Here is a 22,976-nt window from a genome sequence, read left to right on the forward strand (position 1 = left end):
TTTATTGTTAGTGTTGATCATGGAAGCAAAATTTAAGCTATGATTAGGATTTTATCAACTATTAATTGTGTAAATTTGACATACCATTTTTTCGAGTTTTAATTGTCTTTAACTGATGTTATAAAATATCTTAAAATAAAATGATCGTTGTGTATATACTTACAATATATATATTAAATCCAAAATTAGTAAAAGATATAATATCGATTAAAGCAGCTAATGCTGTAATTAATTAGTTTAATTAAAATCAACTTATTAGGTAAAAGTGTACTTTGAATTAAAAATAATATTTTAATTAATTTATAAATTAGAAAACATTAGTAGTTGTTTACTTAAAACAGATGAGTCATTTATTTTTGTTATTAAGGCCCGTAAGATACCAGGGAACATCGTATAATTACAACATAAATCTATTGGTTGAGATACGAGTGGACGTAGGTAGGGTGAGGAGAAAAAAAGTTGTTTAGAATATGGAACGGAAAGCGTGAGTCATACATAAAATTTCATATAAATTCGATTTTTTGAAACAAATTTAAAAATAATAAATTAAGTTGAAAAGTACTTCTTGGGAGTATATTTATAACTTATTAAATACTATATGTGAAAAAATGTATTTTTAAATTGCATGTTAAATAAATCTTGGTTAAAAGGTTTGATTTTTAGAAATATTGATATTTATTATAGATCTGTGTGGGTACTCTTTTTATGAATTAAGCTAAATCATGAGTATGAGTTCCAAATATTGAAAAATGTACAATAAGCTTTAAAAAGCTTATAATAATGTTAATATTATGTGGTTTTACAAGCACGTTGATCGCAATGCTTTATACAAATTTATAACATATAAATTTTTTTTTCCTTTTTTTATTTTATAGAATAATTAATACTAGAATATAATAGCAACATATTAAATATTGAAGTAATCTTAGATGTAAATAGCATGTTAAATTTGAACTCGACAAAAGAAAACGGGTGCATTAGTTTAACTGAAGTCTACAAAATATCGTTTTTTTTTGCAAATAATCGTATAAATTCAAATGTTAATCTTTCGCATTTATGTTTATTTTGATCATTTTTCCTGTACGCTTAAACTGCAAACGCCATAGAAACTTGTAAAAACTAATACTATAACACATCAATTATAAAACTACTAAATACGATTTTTATCGCAAATTTTTTATTAATACTTGCTTGTTTCATTGTGCGTTCATAAAATGTTCACATATAATTTAGCAAGCAGGCAAGTGACAACGAAATTCTCCAACAGCTTCAGCAACGCGATTTCTAATTAAATAACCGCTAACAACTTCTGCAACTTCTTGTGGGCGATCCTCGTGTACTGCATGTCCACAACGTGCTAGCACTTGCATTTGAAAACGTCCTAAAATAATAATAAATTATAAATAGCACAATTCTATGTTATAGAATTTATGAAATAGAACTCTTCATGCACAAATATAGGCAAGCAAAATACATATAATTCTTATTAAGCTAATACGAGTATATAGTAGTAGTAAATGGTTTTACTTTGTATTTAAAGTAAAAGAAGACGGACTACAGAAATGATCCTGTGAAGTATAGTTTTAATAGTCCTAATATGTAACATATAGTTCTTATAGTTTTCATTATTTTAAAGTCCGTTAAACCTAATTTTTTAATTATCCTAAATTGTATTGATGTGGCAGCTTCCATTTTACGCCCAAACAAGAAAATATTGTGGATATGATAATGATACAATTTATAAGAGATAGGACACATACTAACGACTATATATATAAAAATAAACATAAAAGCACATACACCATGTTATTATCATAAAAAAGTAAAACAATTCTGAACATAAGTATTTTCAATAAAATAATGTTTTACTGTTAAAATTAACTATATTGATAAATAGTTGTGGTTTCACAAATAGCGGGATCGACGTCTAGAAATCTTCCGTTAAAGTTTGCATTTCGAATACACTGGTTTCAAACTGTGTATCTAAGACATTCGTTTAAATCTTTATATCTGAAATACTCGTTTGAATCTATGTGTCTGAAACATTAGCTTGTCTTTATGCATTTGAGACACTATGTATGTATCTAATACACTCGTTAAAATTTACATTTCGAATAAACTAGTTATTTTATTTTTCAGATCCATTTTTATAACGATTTTTCCACAAATATAGTAAACTTGAGTTTAAATAGTCTCGCATAAACAATAATAAAAATGAATTTATTAAGTTAAAGAAATAGTTAAAACACTTTAATGGATTTAACCATCAACATTTACACCTACAGATCTTTTTAAGTTCTACTAAATTTCATATTAACATTCTTTTTAGTCTTAGCATTTCAGAAAAATTAGGTACTAATGGATTTTTTATTAATTATATATTGTTTGGCCGAAAAATGAATTTTAAGTACAAAAAACATAGATTTATATACGTATGTAGTGCTTTAACATTATGAGAATAATTGATACCGTAGTAAAGAAACCAATACATACCTTGCATTTGACCAACAGTAAGAGTTTTGTCCAAACCGTCGATACTAGCTAAAAGTAACTGTTTAGGTATACGTAAATTTAAAAATTTATCGCTTAACCCAGAAAACCACCCAACCCAATATTTTTCTGATTTTGATAAATCTATACGCCAAGTATATCTAAATGAAATAGAAAAAATAAAATAAAATAAAATAAATTGTGCACATTCTAAGAAAATTAACATACTTTTTGGCAATATCATCATTTACGTTTAGTGGTTTTGTGAAATTTATGCTACTATCACTTTCATTAGTTGCCTCATTAGCTCCACTTATTTCTTCATCTTCAGAAATACTAAAGGGATGAGTAAATTGTGTAGTACTGGAAGCATCATCATCGTCATTTTCGGGTAGAGGCAATTCATTTGTTGCTAATTTATTCGTTGTACAACTAAAAATAAAAAATTTAGTATATTTTGCAAAAAGTGAGAAATAAATTTTTATATACTTAATAATTTGTCCAGGCATAGACACTTTTGCACTGTCTACATTACGTATCTGACCACTTCGAATACACCATTCAATTGCATTTGGAATGCTTTTGAAATGCGTTGGACGAGAACGCAAGAAACTTTGCATACTTGCTAAAGCTTCCATAGCTGTTCCCTCAACGACATCAATAACAGTAATGCCGATTATATTATTAATAATCATTAAATGTGCAAAATGTACAGCAATAGCACCACCCATTGAATGCCCTACGAGATAAATGGGTGGTTTTTCATCCGGATATAATTTGTTAAGTAAATCACCAATATCACTAAAACAATAGTAAAAATTTATTATAAGACAACTCCTAATTTATTCCTATATTTATCGATAGTGATATAATTGATAACATATCAAGTTAATCACTTAGGTTTAAACATATATGCTAGAAACTTACTGTGCTAATGTATCAGCTGAAAGATCATCTTCATTTCCTGTACAGGTATCCCCATGACCACGCAAATCAACTGATAAACATTGACAATGTATAATGTTTGTTATTTCAACCTATAGATATTATAAAAACATTATAAAAGTTTTGATTATCAAATTTGTTATTATTACACAAAAATGCGCCCATGTAAGCCCCGAATAGCCACCACCGTGCAATAATAATAAAGTCGGTCCAACTTTTTCCGGTTGCTTCGTACGATATATACGAAATGTTCGTTTTTCATCTACTACCACGTCTTCTTTATATGCAAAAAACTCATTCCATTGAGTTGGCTTGAAATCACGTACTCGAGATTTCTTGAACGAGTCCCTAAGATATTAAAAAGTGTTTATAATGTAAAATAAGATGTAAATAAAATTTAATCTACAATAAAAACCGCATATTGGCCTTGAATTTTTGATTGTATATTTTGTTTTTTTAATTTGCAATTATTCATACTTCTAATTTTAAAATGCTACTTACGATCTACCTATACGGGAACCAGGTACTGTGGGAGGCAATCGACCTTTTAACATGGTTCTTTGTAAACTGGACATTTAGATAAACTTTATTATAACTTAATAAATATATATTAAATAATTACTCCAACGCTCTATATTATTTTACACCGTTTTTGGTGGTGTCTTCATTTGCATAAAACAGCTGTTTTTTTGCACTGTTGTCAATTTTCAGGAGGATAGATTGTAAAGTTTATGGATTACAAATTGACCATTGAATAATAATAATAATAATATTGCCTGATTTAAGTAACTTATTTATATAATATTATTAATTTTGATTTTTCTTTTCAATGGTTTTAAAATGGTTTTATTTCACAATTTTAAGAGTTATATAAGTTGAGATTTATAACAACATCACAATACGAATAATTTTGCACAATATAGACTGTATAAGTAGAAATATAAATGCAATGTAATAGTGACAATCGAATTTACTTAATTAAAAGAGTGTTGTACTTTTCACTAAACTATCTAATTGGTAAGTATATACAGAATGAATAGATTTGGGTATAGAAACAAGTTAAAAAAATTTAATAACACGAAATTAAATATATTTCGAAAAATAGGTTCAAATTTTTCAACCGAACCAAAATATTTTGAAAATTTATACAGACGGTTCTAAAAACAAAATAGAGTTCGAGCTTATTTGTTTGAAAGAAACAATTAACTGTAAGATGAACGTTTTTATAGACAGTCCAATGGCTTCTTTAAAAATATTAAGCAGGTCAATTAAGTAGTGGGCAAGTTAATCCATAGACGTAGGCTGTATATATTTGCATTCTTGCCCATAATTGTATAGAGAAAAATTATACGGCTAACAATTTTACTATAATTGATAATAACTTTGCAGAGGATCAAATAAGCGAGGTGCTGATGACTCTGGGTAATACATAAAGACGACTATATAAATACATGCTCAAAAAGGCGAAACACGAGTGTCGTAACTTATGCGAAATTATCGAAATCATAAGTAAACATATATTCTATATTCGGTCTTTGCTTTTGTAAGGATATTACATAAGAACAACTGGATATTTTAAAAATAACGTATGAAACAACAACACTGCTGGCTTATTTAGTCCAACCTTTTAGAAACCGCTTAACTAATAAACAGCTCAAATCTCATGGTTGCCAAGACTAAAAATTCGTCTATTGTGAACGATTTTTGGAAGTACATACGAAATTTTCAGTTAACTGTCAACGAATACTTTCATTAATGGTTCGTATTTCGTGTCCTCATTGTTCGTAATAAATACGATACTTTTTCTATTTATTATTTTACTGTTAAAAGGCATTTAAACTCATATTTTATTCACAATCATGTAAATAAAGCAATATTCTTACCAATAATTGCAAACAATTATTATTCATTTTTGAAATCTTAACTTTAAATTTTATTACGTGTTTTGTATATATAAGCCTAACAAAATCTCCATTTTGTCCAGAGTTCCATCGGAAGTAATGCTTATTTTATTTGTTCTTTTGTGGCATGCTTACAAAAGAAAAGGTCTATTGTCGAACGAAAAATTTTAATAAGCGAAAAAACTAGTAAGCTAAATATCACCATTGGCGACGATTTAAAAATATACAAGGGCATGTTTCAAGGTAATACTGGACCATCTATTCTATTTTTGATTGATCCTCTTGAAGTCCTGAATAAAATTCTTTAGAGGTACTATTTTTGAAGTTCTTTAAATTTGCTAAATACAAATACATATTAAGTAATATGTACAGTCATTAACATGTTTTATGAACTGCGATTGAATGTTCGATGAAGCTGTTGGATTCAAAATGCTGCAAAATTATTCGATGTTTAGCTACAATCAGTGTCACTTGATCTTTAACAAGCATGAATTCAAACTAAAGTAGTGTTAAGTAGTTCAAGCATTAATCAATAGTAGTGTCAGCATACTAAAATAAGTACTACATTTAGGAAAAGAGCCTTTATTGAACGCGGTTTACGCAATAGAAGTTATGAATTTTCGAGATTTGCTAACGCAAAGTTGCAAATATTGCTATAGCTCATTCGTATCAGCGGTTAGATATGCTTAGACAGAAGATTCGAATTTTCTTTCTTAGTGACTGCAATAAGCTGTAAGCACCACCCTTTATAGCATTCGTAGTCATATCACTCATATTGCTTAACATATATCACGATTAAGAACTGCATAATTTATTTCAAATTAAATCTGCATTGAAAATAAAAATCTTTTCAAAGTACGGCCAAAGTAAATTCCAAGTAAATATTTTTCAGTGCGTTAATTCTTGGTAATATGCTTTTATGTGGTATAATACAATTGTTTTAAGCTAATCATATGTCCATAAATGGATTTTATATGAATTTTGGAGCAATTCCACTCGTGTAAACTCTAAGATAAGCTATGTTAATTAATAGTAGCTATATTTACAGTTATTAAAAATTATATCGTACAATATTCATTTATTCTAAATATAAGGCCTTTTCGGTGGCTCGCAAGTACGGCAAAAAACAGCAAGTTGCTGGCGTATGCAGGCCTATACTGGCCGCAATGTACGCAAAACAACAACACTATTTTCTCTACCTCGGCCAGCATAGTTATGCTGGCCAACCACATCGGCCAGTAAAAAAAAAAATGTTACCAACGCAATAAGCGAACTATTGTGAACCTTCATTGAAAATTCCAACGAATAGTGCAATCAAATGTCAAAAATTGAGGAAATAAAAATTCAAACAGAATTCAAAAATTTGAAAAATCTTGAAAAGTAACAAAGAAATAATAAGAATGGAGAAATCGTAAGTATTAAGCACATTGAATTTTTTATTATGTTAGTTATTACCAAGTAACATTTATTTTATTTCATTTAATTTGTAGTTTACATACGTAAAATTAATAAACAAACATAATTTTTGAAGTTTTTCTAAAAAATTTTTTTATAGAAATACACGCAAACTATGGACCACAAAGGAAACGAAGTGTTTTCTAGAGTGCTACTTGACACGAAAGGAAGGGTTTTTGGAAACCAGAAAAAAAAGACTTGGATATTCACAACATTTAAAAATTCGTTAAACAACTTGCATCCCTCGGCCGCTGCAAAACGTTGCTTTCTTCACCCAACATCGACAGTACCTACAAAAATTTACTTATCTTAGTGTTTTATTTTTAAATTTCCAATATTTTTACCATTCCTTTTAATTCCATGTTCATTTTAATTTTATAATATTTTTATAAAAATATATTTGATTTATATGCACATATACAAGATTTGCTATTTGTCAAAACAAAACATTTGACAGATTGCAACGGTGATGCCAATGACTCGTGTGGCCAACATAGGCCAACATGCATTTTTTGCCGTACTTGCGAGCCACCGAAAAGGCCTATAATTATTGTGGCTCTATCAAAAAAAAAAAAACAATGTATGCACAGTAGTAAAATTTATATTAGTGGCAACGCCACATACATTAGGTTTCCACATTTTATGGCAACTGGTTTAAAAACAGCTGATTTAGTATACAATTCTGCCGGTTTGTTGTTTATAAACAATATTAAAGTGACTGGAAGTAATTCGGTTCTATTTTAAAATGCAAAATTATGTATGGCTATTATTGTTACCAATATTGTATGTAGCATATTCACTACCACTATTTTTACGTGTTTACGCTACAACACATTCCGTAATAGATGAAGAATTTCACTTAAGACAAGGATTACATTTTTGTAATAAACGTTTTGATATTGTAAGTAGAATCATATAATCTTCATTCCATAAAATCCTGAAATACTTTTTTTTATAGTGGGATCCCAAAATAACTACATTTCCTGGGTTGTATTTGATATCGCTGGTGCTTAACCCGATAAATTCTTGCTCCGTTTTAGGCTTACGATTAATATCTTTTACATCTGCAGTTATAAATGTAGTACTACTCTACAAAATTCGGCGACGAAATCTAAAAAGATCCAAAAGTTCTTTGGCTGCACTTGATGCATTTACAATAGCCGCATTACCACCTTTATACTTTTTTAGTCACTTGTACTACACAGATACTATCTCGTTGACAACAATTTTGTTATTTTATTACTTTTGGCAGAAAGAATCACATTTGCAAGCTGCAGTTTATGGTATATTAAATATAATGCTGTATGTAATAATTTTTATGCTCATCCTTTAATTATGATAGCTGCTGCTAGTGTATTAATGCGGCAAACAAATGTTGTTTGGGTGGGCATGGCTTTTGGTATAATGTCATTAGATGTGCTAATTAAAAATTATGCTGCATTCAAAAGAATAAAATATCATCAGGTGCAAACTTTTAAAGTACAGGTACGCAATTACTATTAAATATAGTCATACTCTAAATATATTTGATCATAAACTACTTACATTATATTATAGACCTGGCTGGAAATACTTACCAATTTTAAATTAATGCTCAGAAGTATTTGGCAAATATTGAAAAAAGGATGTTTTTATTTAGTAATTCTTTTACCTTTTGTTGCTTTTGTTTTTATTAATGGTTCAATCGTTATTGGTGATAAACAAGCTCACGAAGCCTCGATTCATTTACCGCAGGTAAAATATATATAATCAATATATTACAATATTTATAATATATAAGTTAATATATTTTGTATCTTTTAGCTATTCTATTTTAGCATTTTTGTACTAATATTTGCTATTTCGAATTCTATAAAACAATTGAAAGTAACTTTACAAGTTATTTTACATGAAAAACTTATAGTACTTTTCGTAATTGGTGTTTGTGTACTTATAGTTAAGTGGAATACCTTGGTACATCCTTATTTATTAGCAGATAATCGTCATTACACTTTTTATATATGGAATCGATTATATGGACGCTTTAGTTGGTTTAAATATGCTGTGACTCCAGTGTATATTTTTGCATTAATTGCGCTTCATAATGGCTTACGACACGAGCGTGATAGTTTTAAGATAATGTATTGGATATCAGTTGTATTAGTATTATGTTTTCAGCGCTTGCTTGAAGTACGTTACTTTCTGGTACCATTTGTACTATTTCGATTACACACATATCCAACAGGGAAAAAAAATATTAGCCAATGGCTAGAATTGGGATTTTATTTGGCTTTAAACGCTTTAACATTTTATATTTTCTTTACAAAAGAAATTATATGGCAAGATTTCAACGAACCACAGAGAATAATATGGTAAAATATATTTTTAAATCTGAATTTAAGTATATCGGAAAATATTTTATGTGGTTTGCGATTATTAATCACAATTAAAAATCAAGACATTACTTGTACATTCGGCCCTTTTACTTTCATATAAGTTTAATATGCTAAATGATTAAAACTAAATGATTTTACATTTTTACGAAAAGCGCAAAATAAAATTAAAAACGAAAATATTTTTGACAATTTTAATCATAAACAAAAATTATTAACATAAATGTTTATTCAAAAAGGGTGTTTTAATGTAAAAACGTAGACTATTTATTAAACTATTTATTAAATTACAATTTCTATTGCCAGAGAACGATAAAAGAAATAGTAATTCACTGAAAAATATGTTTAATATAACATACAGAATATAATAATATATAACTAATATATATAACAAAAAAAAAACTTGATTAAAAAAAATTGATTTAAATTATTATCAAAAAAAAAAATATCTGATATTGATCTTTTATGAGAGAAAATTTTTCTACAGCTACCGATAAAATTTTAAATATCACTATTTATTAATATATGTCTGTGTAATAATCTTAATATATCGAGTCAAAATAAAAATTCTAATTTGTAACAAAATCTAAGTTTTTTATTCTATTATTCTATATGTGTATATCGAATTATTTTAAATTGCCTTTTTAAGTTCAAATTTATACTCAAAAATATATGCGTGCTATTGGATATTGCATTTTACAATAACCTTGTGTTTCTATCTAAAAATATGTAAGGTGTGCATAAATGGATTTTTAGTTCAATAGTATAAATAATTTATTTTTGTGGTTTAATATTGTATATTGGATGCGCATACATCAAAAGTTTCATTCAAAACTACACTGTTATCTTAAGATTGGAAATTTGGCATGGTTTTACCTAGGTAGGCCTAGGTATTAAGAGAAAAATATATTAATGTCTGCCTTTTCGCAAGTTCATAATTAAAAAATAATTCGGTTCAAAATATCAAATATGTACAGTGATTATTTTAGTACATTGACCTGTCTAAACAATATTTATAAAAGTACATATTTTACAGGTAAATGTTAAATGTAGATTTCATCTGAACTGAAAGCACACTAAATAAATTGAGGAATATTAGGATATTTAGTGTCACTCATTATGGGTAGAATCAAGTTTAACCATTATTACTTTTTTCAAGCAAAAACAAAAGAAAATGGACCAGAGTGCAGTGGTAGATTGGTTTCGAAAAGTAGTGAACTGCAACAACAACAATTATTTTCATATTATTTTAATTAATTAAATCTTTGACTTACTTACTTTTTTGATAAAATGGGACTTATCTAATCTCTCTCTTGTTCGGGTTGTAGAAGCTGTCCCATTAATCTTAGTCTGATTCAATCCCGATTACTTTGCAGCCAAGAAATTTATTTCCTTCCCATACAGCGAATTCTGCAATTTGGGTTGCCCTAGTAAGTAGTAGTAGTGAATGCAATTCAATTCATACTTAGATGTAAGTATTTTATGCCCGAAATAGTGGATGCAATTTAATTCATACTTGGAAATAAGTATTTTATGCCCGAAATAGTGGATGCAATTTAATTCATACTTGGAATTAAGTATTTTATGCCTGAAATATGGTATTTTACGAAATTTGCGCAAGGGTTTACAGTTTGTTCATAGATTTTATGTACAGTATCCAAGCATCACATCATAAAATAATGTAAACCAAATGTATCATTTTAGATGTTCATTCAGGTCTCACTTTGTCTTTACCTCCAAAGATTATAAAAAGCGCCTATATCAGTATATGTATAGATAGTCAATATTCTGCACTCTGTAGTTACTATAAGGACAAAACTATTTGGGTGTTTGCTGTGTGCCTACTTATTGGAAATTACGGTGATGAAGTTGCGGATAAGCCTGCAAAAATCAGGCTTAAAACGGCACACCGTTTTGTGGACCGGAGACCTTTTTAAAATTACTTGATCCATAATCAAAACTCTAATTAACTACGAAATAATGATCCAAAATTTTCTCTTTCAAAGCAAATTCTAGTTAACTCACAAGCAAAAGAGCTGGTACCTTCATGCGATTACCGGTTTTCAGAGTAATTCTCAATTCACGATTAAACTACAGTCGGTCGCTACAGTAGTGGAGGATACTCACTGTAGTGAAATTTTACTAAATTCAATAGTAGCCCGCGACTGTAGCTTATTCGGGTACTTGTACAATACTACAGAAATGTATTTTGCTTTTTTGTTATTTTTATCTTTTGCAGTAGGTGGAAAGTATCGGAAACCATAGTGTGAGATTTGAACTCACTAAAACTACATTTTAGCAATGATTGTGAAAGATTCAGAAGCGTTCAGTGGATGCCACCCCATTCCAGTAATCAAAGGCAGAGAGGAGAGCGAATGGTCTTAGTATTTATCAAGCTAAATTTATCAAAGCCTAAGTTAGGGGGAGGGCTTAACTTGCGAGAGGATCTAGGTAAGAGTAAACCCTACGCTCGGGATCATGGAAACCATAGTTGTAGAGCGGAATAAGTGAAGAAAGAGGAAACTCTTCTTCAAGATAGTGGGCAAGGAGTTTGGGAGGCTTGTACCTCATAGTCTCAAGTAGCATTGTTCGAAAGGAATCTATTTGCAAATGTTCGGGTAGGATGTATTTATTTGACTTCAAATTTATACCTCTAGCTCCTGTTTTAAGTAGAGTTGCCTTTAATGTTAATTTTTTTTTGTGTTAATGTTAAATTCCTGAAATCAACCTGTGGTTTTTTAGACTACCGATATAAGTTAATTTTTTTATTTGTATTTTTTGCTTTTTGTTCATAAGTCGACATTTATTTTATTTTATGCGGTATTCCATCAGAAACATAGGCTATTTACAAAGAATCTGCAGTGATTTCGATTTGAAGCTAAGTATCTAAGTTCGTTAAAGGATTTGCCGGTGTCATTTAAGATGGTCATTCGTCAAGTAGTTCGTAATCGTTTTAGCCTACGGGAGCCTGACGGATTCCACTGTAATGTTGCGTGACAGATTTATTCATAAGACTTGCTGAGCGTGTGACCCAGCCAATTGCCTTTACGCCTTCTTATTTAGGTGTTAATGTCTTTTTGTCTAGTTAGTTGAAGTAATCCTTCATTTTAAATTACGCAAGGCCACCACATCTTAAATATATTGCGCAGGTATCTATTAGTAAATAATTTCAGCCTTTGTTTGATGTCAGTACTAACTAGCCATGTTCCGGAGCCATAGAGTTGTACAGTCTTAACGCATGCATTGTACACGTTGTTTTTTGTCGTAGTAGACAGTTCACTTAAGCGCCAGATATTGCGTAGACTAGCGAAAGCAATACGGGCTTTATTTATTTTGTGTTGAACGTCTTGTACAACACCGCCCGTCGGAGTAATTATGCTACCTAAGTAGCAGAAGTCGTTGACGTTCTCTATAGCGTCATGGTTAACCTTAAAAGATAGTGTGTGAGATGATTTAATTGTGCTCTCTTTAGTTTTTGAAACGTTGATGCGTAGCCTAGCTGCCTTGGCTTTAATGCATAGATCGTCAATTTTTGCTTGCATATGTTCCCTGTTTGAAGCGAGTAGAACTATGTCGTCACCATAGTCAAGGTCTTCAAGATGTTGATTGACCCTTCACATAATGCCTTGTCTTCTGGAAACAAAATTTTAATATGCAATCTTATATCACCGCAAACAGGAAAAGAGATAAGAGGCAACCATGTTTGAGCCCGGTTTGTGCGGTAAAAGGATCGCGAACATTGCCGCAGTGCACTACTCTCGTAGAGTATTGAGTTTTATCCGGCAATGCCATGCTTTTTAGGGCAAATCATTTTGCATTGCGATCAATGGAAACAATAGTTTTTAGGAAGTTAAGTCTACCTATATAGTATCCCAATTAAAACAATTAAAATAAACTTAATTCTTAATTCATAATCATAACGTAAAAGAAATGGCTGCATCTTTAAAGTGTACTAGAATTAAATAAAAACGAATATATTTATTATGTCTTTTTATACAATTAGTTTTATTCGATATAGAAAACATTCTATTTAGTTCAAATCACTTGAACTTGAAGCAATGTAAGTGAAAGTGTGTCCATATGTACACACATATAACGTAGATTTCGTAAATGGTATTTGGCACAAACAAACTCACATGTACAGTAATCCCCCGTATAACGCGGTATCCTTATAACGCGTTTTCATATTACGCGATTTCAATCCCTCGTATAACACGGGCATTCTCCCATATAACGCGAGGATTTGTACAGTTCAAAATTAGCTTTGCGTACCTTTGCACGTGTGTATGGGGTATACGGGAATACTCCTATAACACGTTTTCCTATAACGCGGAACCAATCTACCGTGTTATAGGGGGGATTACTGTATTTATGTGTATGAGCAATTTAACTGTCAAACAAAGCCTGTCTGCGCCACTTCCAATTTTATTCGTGCAACAAAACTAAAAATTAATTTCAATTTTATTTACGTGAAGAACTGCCTGCCCTGACTGACAACTTCGACCGCCCACTGATGAGCTTCTATGAATAACGACTCCTAAATAAAGTACCAAACACCCCACATACGGGGGCACTTGCAAGTGCATAAATATCAAATTAAAAATTTATTGCAAAACAAGTGTGAACAATAAAAATTTAAAGGAAAACATATGCAAGTATTATATGCCAAAAAAAATTTAGGCAGCAAACAAATTCAAATGGAAAAAGGATGTTTTTGTCAGGTTCTCGTTGGCATAAATAAAAATGCTTTGCAGAGTTTAAAGCATTTGAAAGTGAGTAGCGTTCGAGAGTGTACCGAAAATAAATCAGAACGGAACTTCTGAACTTCATTCAGTATGAATAAATCTTTTTTGGCTCAAGGTGGAACACCAATTTCTGCAGAATTAGCAACGGTGAGGTTGAAAAATATTTTAAATATATTTTAACATATTATTTAACTAAAAATACCTACGTATGTTATGTAGAAAATTGAAAATATAAATCAAAAATTATTTCAAACTATTTAAATTGTATTAAATAAGTAGACCGAAGAATCTGTAAAATAAATAACTTTTTATACCATAAAAATTAAAATACAATTAAATATTTAACATAAATTTGTAAGTGTAATTTTTGATTTTAAAAAAACGTTTTTAATTTTTATGTGTTTAATTAACGACATAAGCCGAGTAATAATAAAAAAAAAAGTATCGAATATTGGTCGTAATAATAATTTGTTAATTATTTAAAAATTAAAATATAAATATAAAAAATAAATTAATATGAAGGAAAATATTATAAATTAAACTTATTATATCAAATATTATTATCAATTAAATATTATCAAAATAATATATAATAGAACAGAATTAAAAAATAAATAATAATATATAGAATATAAAAAAAATCAATTATTATATAAAAGCTTAACTTAAAAACTAAGAATAGGAAATTTGTTGATCAGTTTTTAGAACTAAGATAAAATATATATAAAATTATATTTAGGACACAAATAAAATAAAAAAATTAAAATAAAATAAAATTAAATAAAATAATATATAAAATATTTATAATATTTAAAACTTTTTATACTTATAATATTTAAAACTAATCTTAAATAATATATGATATATTTATAATATTTAAATTAAAGATATAACATATAGAAAATTATATTTAAGATACAAATAAAATAAAATAAAGTAATCTTAAATAATATATAATATATTTATAATATTTACAATTAAAGATATAATATATAGAAAATTATAGATTATATTATCGTAGATTTTAAAGACATTTTCGAAATTATATTTAATATACAAATAAAATAAAATAAAATTAAATAAAATAAAAAAAAAATAAAATATAATACAATATAAAAACATAAAATAATCTTAAAAAATATAAAAAATATATTAATAGTATTTAAAATTAAAATATTTAAAATACACATAAAATAAAATAATCTTAAATAATATATAATAAAACGAAATTAAATATAATAAAATTAAATTAAATAAAACGAAATAAAATAAAGATGTCGCAATAAAAAGGAAGTTTTTAATACATTAATAACTTATTAAAAACAAAAAAAAAACTCAGTAAACTTCATAATTACGTTCCAATAATAAATTTTTAATGTAATTAAGTATACGTTAAAAATGTAAGACTGTATAAACTGAATTTATGTTAATCACCATGTAAATGTCTTTACTTCACTCACGTGAGCAGTGAATGTTCATCTCAGTTAAAATATATAAATTAAAATGTCTTTAAAAATACAAAGTCTAAAAAATAATGATGTGTCGACTAATAACAATAAAATCGCGAATTATAAAAAAACCAAGAAATAATATAAAATAGTTTTAAAAAAATATATAATTAATTATTACTTGTGAAATCTTAATATATTTTCACCTTAATATATTTCAATATTAATAATAAATATCAATAATAAAAATTAATACAGAATATAAAATAATGTTCATAAGTTTATTTATTAAAGCTAAGAAATGAAAGTTCTATGAAAAGTGCCATATACATATAATAACTAAAAAAATAACAAATAAATAATAACTGTTAATTATGCATTTTATTTTTTAATATATTGTAAATTGCAATTTGTAATATGTTTCAAGCATTTTTGTCAATATTGTGTTCACATTAATTTAATTTAATTTAATTTAATTTAATTAATATTACAATATATAAAATTTTAAATTGCAAAAATAAGTATGTTAAAGTAATATAATAGAATGAAAAGTAAATTTCAAATTTATATTTTATTGCAAATAAATTTTTTTTAAGTACTTTTATACCACAGATAACACAAATATTAAAAATAAAATTCAAAAATATTAAAATATTTAATATTAAAATATAAGTTGAAAAAATAATAGAAAAGTTTGTTAACTATTAATAATATTAAAATTTTTAAACTTAGTTGAAATAAATAAAAAACTATAACTACTTCTATAATACAAATGTTAATTTTATGATTAGTGAAATGTAAAAATATGTTTTATTTGATAAAATATTAAAAACACATTTTGAAAAATTTTTGTAATAAAAAATAAAATAACAGTTAATTTCGAAGCAATCAAGAAACTACATAAATATACATGATAATAGTATAATAATTTTATAAAAATATAATAATAATATAAGTAATATTATAATAATATAAAATAATAATTGTTATATTCTTCATAGTAATAATTATAAAAGTAAATAACACGGTTAATATTCAAATTGTATCTCTTTCATGTCAAAAGTGAAAAGAGATATAATGGTTATATAGGCACTATTATAATAACAACATAATCATAATAAGATACGTAAAATAAAAGTGAAAATTATTGTATTTATATATTTCATATTAAATTATTTAATATTTGGGAGTACATAGAATAAAGTTAACATAACCATTAACGTTATCGTGTCGAAAACGTGTCACAGTTTTAGTCTTCTTCAGATACATAGTCTATAAGAATTGTGGCATAACGATTCGTGGTGCTAATGCCACAATTGACAATCTTGTATTATTCAAGTAGTCTAGCGATAACAAAGTGCAGAAGTCAACCATTGTACTTTGTTAAAAGCTACGAGGATGAGTATAAAATGTGGGATTTAGGATATAATTTTTCCAACATATAATGAGGTGGGAGAAGGACATTGAAATTGAATCTTACTTCTATTACGAGTCAGGAACTTTGAACTTCAAATTTTAATTTGTGTATACAGTGAAATAAATGATAATTATGATCGGTTGAACTGAAGAAGGGACATTGTCTATTCTTCTTGAAGATGTAAGTCGAAGGAGAATTAAAAACTCAGATACAATTAAGATGTTTATCTGTATAAATAACTTCATTGATTTCTTCAGAATTAGTATAGCAATTGAAAAGGGTAGTCGAGATTCTAAGTGCTGGAAGATATGCTGTAAGAAAAAAAATGAACAGAAAAAGATCCTGATATTTGGCCTTATCTCAGAAATATTTGTATAAACTATTTACTCTAATAAACAAAGAGTAATGAATTATCAAACGTAATAGGGCCTTATTTTTTATTTCATTTATTTTTACAAGAAGTTGACTATATTTTTATGTATAAGTATATGTATTCTGTAGCACTTTACTTTTTAATGAAGTCAAATATAGTACTTAAGGTATTAAGAATATTTAATATATTTTTTATTATTCTACTGGATAATGTTTTTTTAATTATTATACAGTTTTTTGGTATCCATATACATTTATATTAGATATTTAAAATTTATTCATGCTTATTTTGATTTGTTTAAAAAGTTTAAAGTTTCTAAAATGAATCGTTCAACTATCCTGTTGAATTTTTAAATTCGCTGGATTTACCAGGAATGCCACCACATAACTTAAGATTAAAAATTGGCTCACCTATAGAAAAAATTATGGGCAATATACTTGAAGCTACAATTTTGAATGACAAATTTGAAGGTGAAGCTGTTCTCCTGCCATTAATCCCAATGATCCCTTCAGACTCACCCATTCCATTCTACAGCCGTCTGCAATTTTCAATTTGCTTGGCATTTGCCATGACTATTAATAAGTCACAAGGTCAAACAATATCGATTTGTGGGATAGATCTAGAAAATCAGGTCTTTTCACATGGCCAATTATATGTGGCATGTTCTCGCGTTGGAAAATCGTCAAATTTATTCATTTATAATCGTCAAGAATTGACTAAAAATATTGTTCATCAACTCGCATTAAGATGAAATTAAACAAACATTATTGATTATTACGAATTGTTTTTAGAAAAATTGATGTTATTTTAAAATAAAGAATAACAAAATTATTACATTATTTGCCTTTCATTTCTTACTTTTGCCTTAATATCCTAATCGCTTAGTATATCATGCAGGACAACATCTGTCGGGTCCGCTAGTTTTATATATTTTATTGGCAATCATTTATTCATAAATCAATTAAATGAATAACGTCAATCTCTAACATTTTGCTTTTTAACATACCAATGATTAAGAATTAAAAACAATGTTTATGTTAATACATATATTATTTTCGCATGTAGGAATTGCGGCAATTAGTATTTGGTACATCAGCTGTGCCAATGAGAGCTGAATGGACTCAAACACCTTTCATATATGGTGCACCAAAAGAAGAACTACCTTATGGTTTACGTTCACCACGCAATGCAACACGCGGTCTTTTATCAGTGGTACAAGCTTTTGCCCTTAAATATTTTTTATTCAGTCGTAAGGCGCGCTCAAGCTGTAATACGGAGTATGTAGTATATAAATATTGTCATATTATCTAAGAGTTATGTATTTGATCTGATTATATAACATATTCGATACATATAGATATAAATATTGACTATGCATTTGATTTAAGTACAAAATTATATCCAAATAAATTTTGTTCAGTATATTTGTAAAACATATATTAAATTAAATAAACCATCCATAAATATACATATATATACATATATAGTATAAAATCTATTCAATTAATTGTATTTTTTTTTCATTAAGCCTTTTAAGTCCAAGTGTGGAAATGCAACGACTGGCACTGGTTACCGCTATGGTGGAGATATTACGAAATATAGCGGACAAGGGAAAAGTTATTATGGTGTTACATTCACCTGACGATGAACCATTTGTCCCTCACACTGTTACATATTTTCATGATTCAGTAACTGAAAAAGTAATTTTCTATATTATTTTAATGTATTTTTAATGTAATGTAAAATAAATTTTTCAGTTATATGTCTTTACTTTGTCACCTCATGATGAATTGGAATTCTTTATTAAGCGTAACTTTAATCAAGTAAATTTTTCAACACAACAAATATTAACTATTCCATTTTTTTTTATATGAAGAAAAATACAAAATCATAACTATTCATATATATATATTACAGTTTACAGAAGAAGATACGCCTGGTACTCTGCTATTTCTCTATAGCGCAGTCTTAACCCGCACAATGGGCAAGTAAGTATTAATGAAAATATAAGACTTAAAAATATTTATTTACCTGTTCTAAAATAATTTCTATACTTTCTATACATGTTTCTATTTTAAACATATTCCAATCTCTAAGAATACGCACAGATTTAGATTCCAATAACCAACCTTTAACTTTACCGACCAATGAGGAAGGTTCTCTGATGATTGTCACTTTATTGATATCTGGTAGAGCTACGCCTCATATCCACAATGGTGTTATAAATGTTGGAGATGAAAATAGTTATGTATGTAATTTATTAATTAGAGTTTTAAATTCCCATTAGCGATTATATACATTTGAAGGCTGTACCGCAATATGGAATTTTAAGCCGTTGTACAATAGGTTTGTTGTTGTGGGAAAATGAATGCGGACAGGCAAGAAATGTAAGTATTATGTTTATTAATAAGTCAAATATTGCTAATAATAAACTATAATAGATGTTTCTTACACAATGATATACTACCTTTAAAAAATTTTTAATTAGTTATTCTTTTCTGCTAACAGTCCTCCTCGTCAGCACCGGTAGTTATGAGACAACCTGGCTCTCGACTTAAGACACCGACTTCACCTATTTGGGTAACAAGTTGTGCTGGACATTTTGGTGTTCTCTTTAATCAAAATCCGGAATTGTTAAGGAACTATCATGCCGAATCACGATTTGATGTAATGTATTATAGCTGTTCGGGACATCAACTATCAATGACTATTGATAATCGTACTTATAATGAAATGGCATGCAGCATGTTAGAAAGGCAATCACCATCATCTGAAAATAACTCTCTTTCTGGACGTGGTAACAAGGACGAACAAAATGGCAGAGGAAATAGTGTAGATATTATATCGCAAGAAGAAAATACATTAAATACTCCTTTGCAGCGTTTGATACACACAAAGTGGGAAGAGGCACATATACGTTTCCATGGACAGCCGTCACTTTTAAGCTACTTATTTAGCACAAATCAGTAAACCTTCCAATTTTAATTAAGGAAAGTATGCAATAAAATGCTTTATTATATATATATATATTATACATTTAAATATTAAAAAATAAAAATTAAAAAGTTTATTAAAATTATATATGAAACACATTTGATAGATAGAAACAGTTTAATAATATAATAGCGCATTGAACACTAACACTAATTCTTTTCTTATTTATTAAATTAAAATAATAAACTATATATGTGAAACAAACCATATGTTTAAATAGTACTTAAATAAAACGCTTTATTTTGAATGTATGAATGTGTTTTTATTATTAAATAATTTTATATAATTTTTGTTGATAGTACCAAAAATTTTTGAATTTTTGTAATTAAACTTTTTTTATTTGAAATAAAAAATATTTTTATTTTCTTTAGATTGTTTAGTACATTTTAAAATACAAATTTTATGAAATGTAAAAATTTGTTTAAATTTTAATAAAATGAGCTTATATATTAAAGTTTTTTCATTTTAATAACTCCTAGCTAAATTCATTATGATGCTTTATTTAATTATATTTTATTTAAATACAATTTTTATAATACTTAAGAGTTGCTTATATTATAATTCTTGGTATTTTTAATATAAATTAAACTAAATATTGTTTCGTTTAATACAAAATTCTTCATTTTTTAACATTTATATATATATAGATGTATACTTATAAATATTTTATATTTATTTACTCATAAAAACTAATCATCATGTTCAGTGTTTATAATTATACAACAGTTGTCTTTATAAAATATCTTTATGTATACATTATTTTTATTTACAATAAATGTTTTATCTTATATATATTTGGAGATATAAAATATATTTTATTTAGCATATTGCTATTCAAAAGTAGTACGTAATAGATTTAGAGAAATGCACCAGTACATTTTTTTTTCTGTCAGATAATAAGTCTCGCCTAAGTATATATATATAGAGTATAACTTTATATTTATTCCAACAAGTATTATAAGTGATTAAAAGTTAAAAAATTTAATAGTGATTTGAAGTGTTCCAACAATTTTTATAGTCAGTTTATGACATGTTATTTTATGGTAGTTTATCAGTTAAACTAATGCAATTTTGCAATAAATTATAGTTATATATAATGTAATTTTTTTATTATACCCAAACTAAACCAATGCGCCCATAATATAAAAATAAAAATTTTAATAAATACAATAACATAAAATGAAGAAAAGATTGTTAATATTGTTCCAACAATTTTTATAGTCAGTTTATGACATGTTATTTTGTGGTAGTTTATCAGTTAAACTAATGCAATTTTGCAATAAATTATAGTTATATAAAATGTAATTTTTTTATTACACCCAAACTGAACCATTACGCCCATAATTCAAAAATAAATAATTTTAATAAATATAATAATAATAAAATGAAGAAAAGATTGTTAATATTGATTTTTTATAGCAGTAAAGGGGGAATTATATACCGTATACGCAACAGAATATGATAATATATAATATATCTCCTATATATTTACCTATATTTATCTTTAGTTTTTTAATTTGAAACTAGTGGATCAGGTTTTAAAAAAAATTAAATAATTTCTGAAAAAATTGTTATATTTTTTAATAATATTACTTCTTAAATAGCAAATTTTTAAAATTGGCTTTTACGGTTTACGTGAAGTTATTTTCACGAATATTTTGGTCATCTTGTTATAGTTATTTCTAAAAAAATTTTGTTTATATATATGTAAAGAATAATAAAGCTTTTGCAAAATTAAATATTGTTTTATCTACATAGTAAATTACCTAATAATATTCTTTTTGTAAATTACATAGAAGGAGATTCTTTCCGTTACTGCTATGTTATGCTCCCATAAATGTGTTTTGTCAATATTTGAAGAATTATTTAAATCAGAAAGGAAGATGTAATAGTAAAAATATATTAACCAATAAAAATTTCATAAGTTTGAGCAAGTAATGAATATTTATAGTGAAATTGAATTGAAATCGAAGCAAGTTGTGATGCTTATAGTGAAATTGAAGTATGCAAGAAGTATGTGAGAGATATTTTTAAAATAGTAAAATTTTCCAACTACCATATATAAAATGAATTGGGAAATATTTATTATGTTATTAAAATATAAATAGTTTTAATAATTGGTAATTTTTATATAAACAATTTGAGATAAAAATTTATGATTTATAACATTCATTGTAATTCAATTAAATTTTATTTATAAAATTTTATAGTTTAAGTCGTTATCAAACATAGATAAAACGTATGTACGTTAACGTATGTGTCTAAAGCAAATTATATTTTAAAAAAATTCAAATGAACATTATGTAACAAATTTAGATTACCATAATGTAATGTAGCTATAATAACAACAATATTGTAGTAGTAGCGTATTAGAGTCTAGAAAGCAGGCAAGTATATTCAAAATAAGACTTGCAAAAAAGTATAAGTGAAAGGTCTTGATCTACGCTAGCTTGAATTTCAGTCATCCACATCCTTATTACTTTTGTATCCTACACAATTATTTTTGTTCACCACCTACCTACACTATCATTTATTCCAATCTATATTAATAAGTTGTACTAAGTTGTGATCATTCATATTGTTATCCCTCCTATATGCCACCCCATCCTTCTTCTTTTCCGCCTTCCCTTACCTCATTCATTTTAGCCATGTATTCGTATTTATGCTTCCTGCTTTATAGATCTCCATGGGCTACATCAACGACAACAACATGGTAGGCTAGGTAAGTCCAGGTGGATAAACTTTGCTATCTGAATAATTTTAAAAACATAAGGATCCTTCGAAAAATGAAATTTTTGTTTGTAATTTCTGACATTTGTTGTACTGTAACTAACTT

The 22,976-nt window shown here is 27.1% G+C and overlaps 3 protein-coding genes and 1 pseudogene across 3 annotated transcripts; 2 read left to right on the forward strand and 2 right to left on the reverse strand.

Annotated features, from left to right (window-relative positions):
• Positions 1-566: 566 nt before the first annotated feature.
• Positions 567-4,163, reverse strand: LOC119671430 (protein phosphatase methylesterase 1). The gene is made up of 7 exons (XM_038082056.1): positions 3,937-4,163; positions 3,585-3,783; positions 3,418-3,527; positions 2,980-3,291; positions 2,719-2,922; positions 2,494-2,651; positions 567-1,381 (listed from the first exon to the last, which is right to left on the reverse strand). The coding sequence occupies exons 1-7, from the start codon at positions 4,008-4,010 to the stop codon at positions 1,230-1,232; spliced, it is 1,209 nt and encodes a 402-aa protein (XP_037937984.1). The 5' UTR covers positions 4,011-4,163; the 3' UTR covers positions 567-1,229.
• On the reverse strand, positions 1,515-1,585 carry LOC119673553 (annotated as a pseudogene).
• Positions 4,164-7,388: 3,225 nt separating the features above from the next.
• On the forward strand, positions 7,389-9,275 carry LOC119669213 (putative Dol-P-Glc:Glc(2)Man(9)GlcNAc(2)-PP-Dol alpha-1,2-glucosyltransferase). The gene is made up of 5 exons (XM_038079035.1): positions 7,389-7,692; positions 7,750-8,074; positions 8,134-8,276; positions 8,349-8,525; positions 8,595-9,275. The coding sequence occupies exons 1-5, from the start codon at positions 7,537-7,539 to the stop codon at positions 9,144-9,146; spliced, it is 1,353 nt and encodes a 450-aa protein (XP_037934963.1). The 5' UTR covers positions 7,389-7,536; the 3' UTR covers positions 9,147-9,275.
• Positions 9,276-13,945: 4,670 nt separating this feature from the next.
• LOC119669902 (inactive ubiquitin carboxyl-terminal hydrolase MINDY-4B) lies at positions 13,946-20,181 on the forward strand. Its single transcript, XM_038079950.1, has 8 exons — positions 13,946-14,055; positions 18,212-18,423; positions 18,675-18,846; positions 18,904-18,969; positions 19,064-19,134; positions 19,244-19,394; positions 19,453-19,533; positions 19,655-20,181. Exons 1-8 carry the CDS (start codon positions 13,999-14,001, stop codon positions 20,114-20,116), a joined length of 1,272 nt encoding a protein of 423 aa, XP_037935878.1. The 5' UTR covers positions 13,946-13,998; the 3' UTR covers positions 20,117-20,181.
• Positions 20,182-22,976: the final 2,795 nt, after the last annotated feature.

The sequence above is a fragment of the Teleopsis dalmanni genome, chromosome 1, assembly GCF_002237135.1.
Source record: "Teleopsis dalmanni isolate 2A chromosome 1, ASM223713v2, whole genome shotgun sequence".
NCBI lineage: Eukaryota > Metazoa > Arthropoda > Insecta > Diptera > Diopsidae > Teleopsis > Teleopsis dalmanni.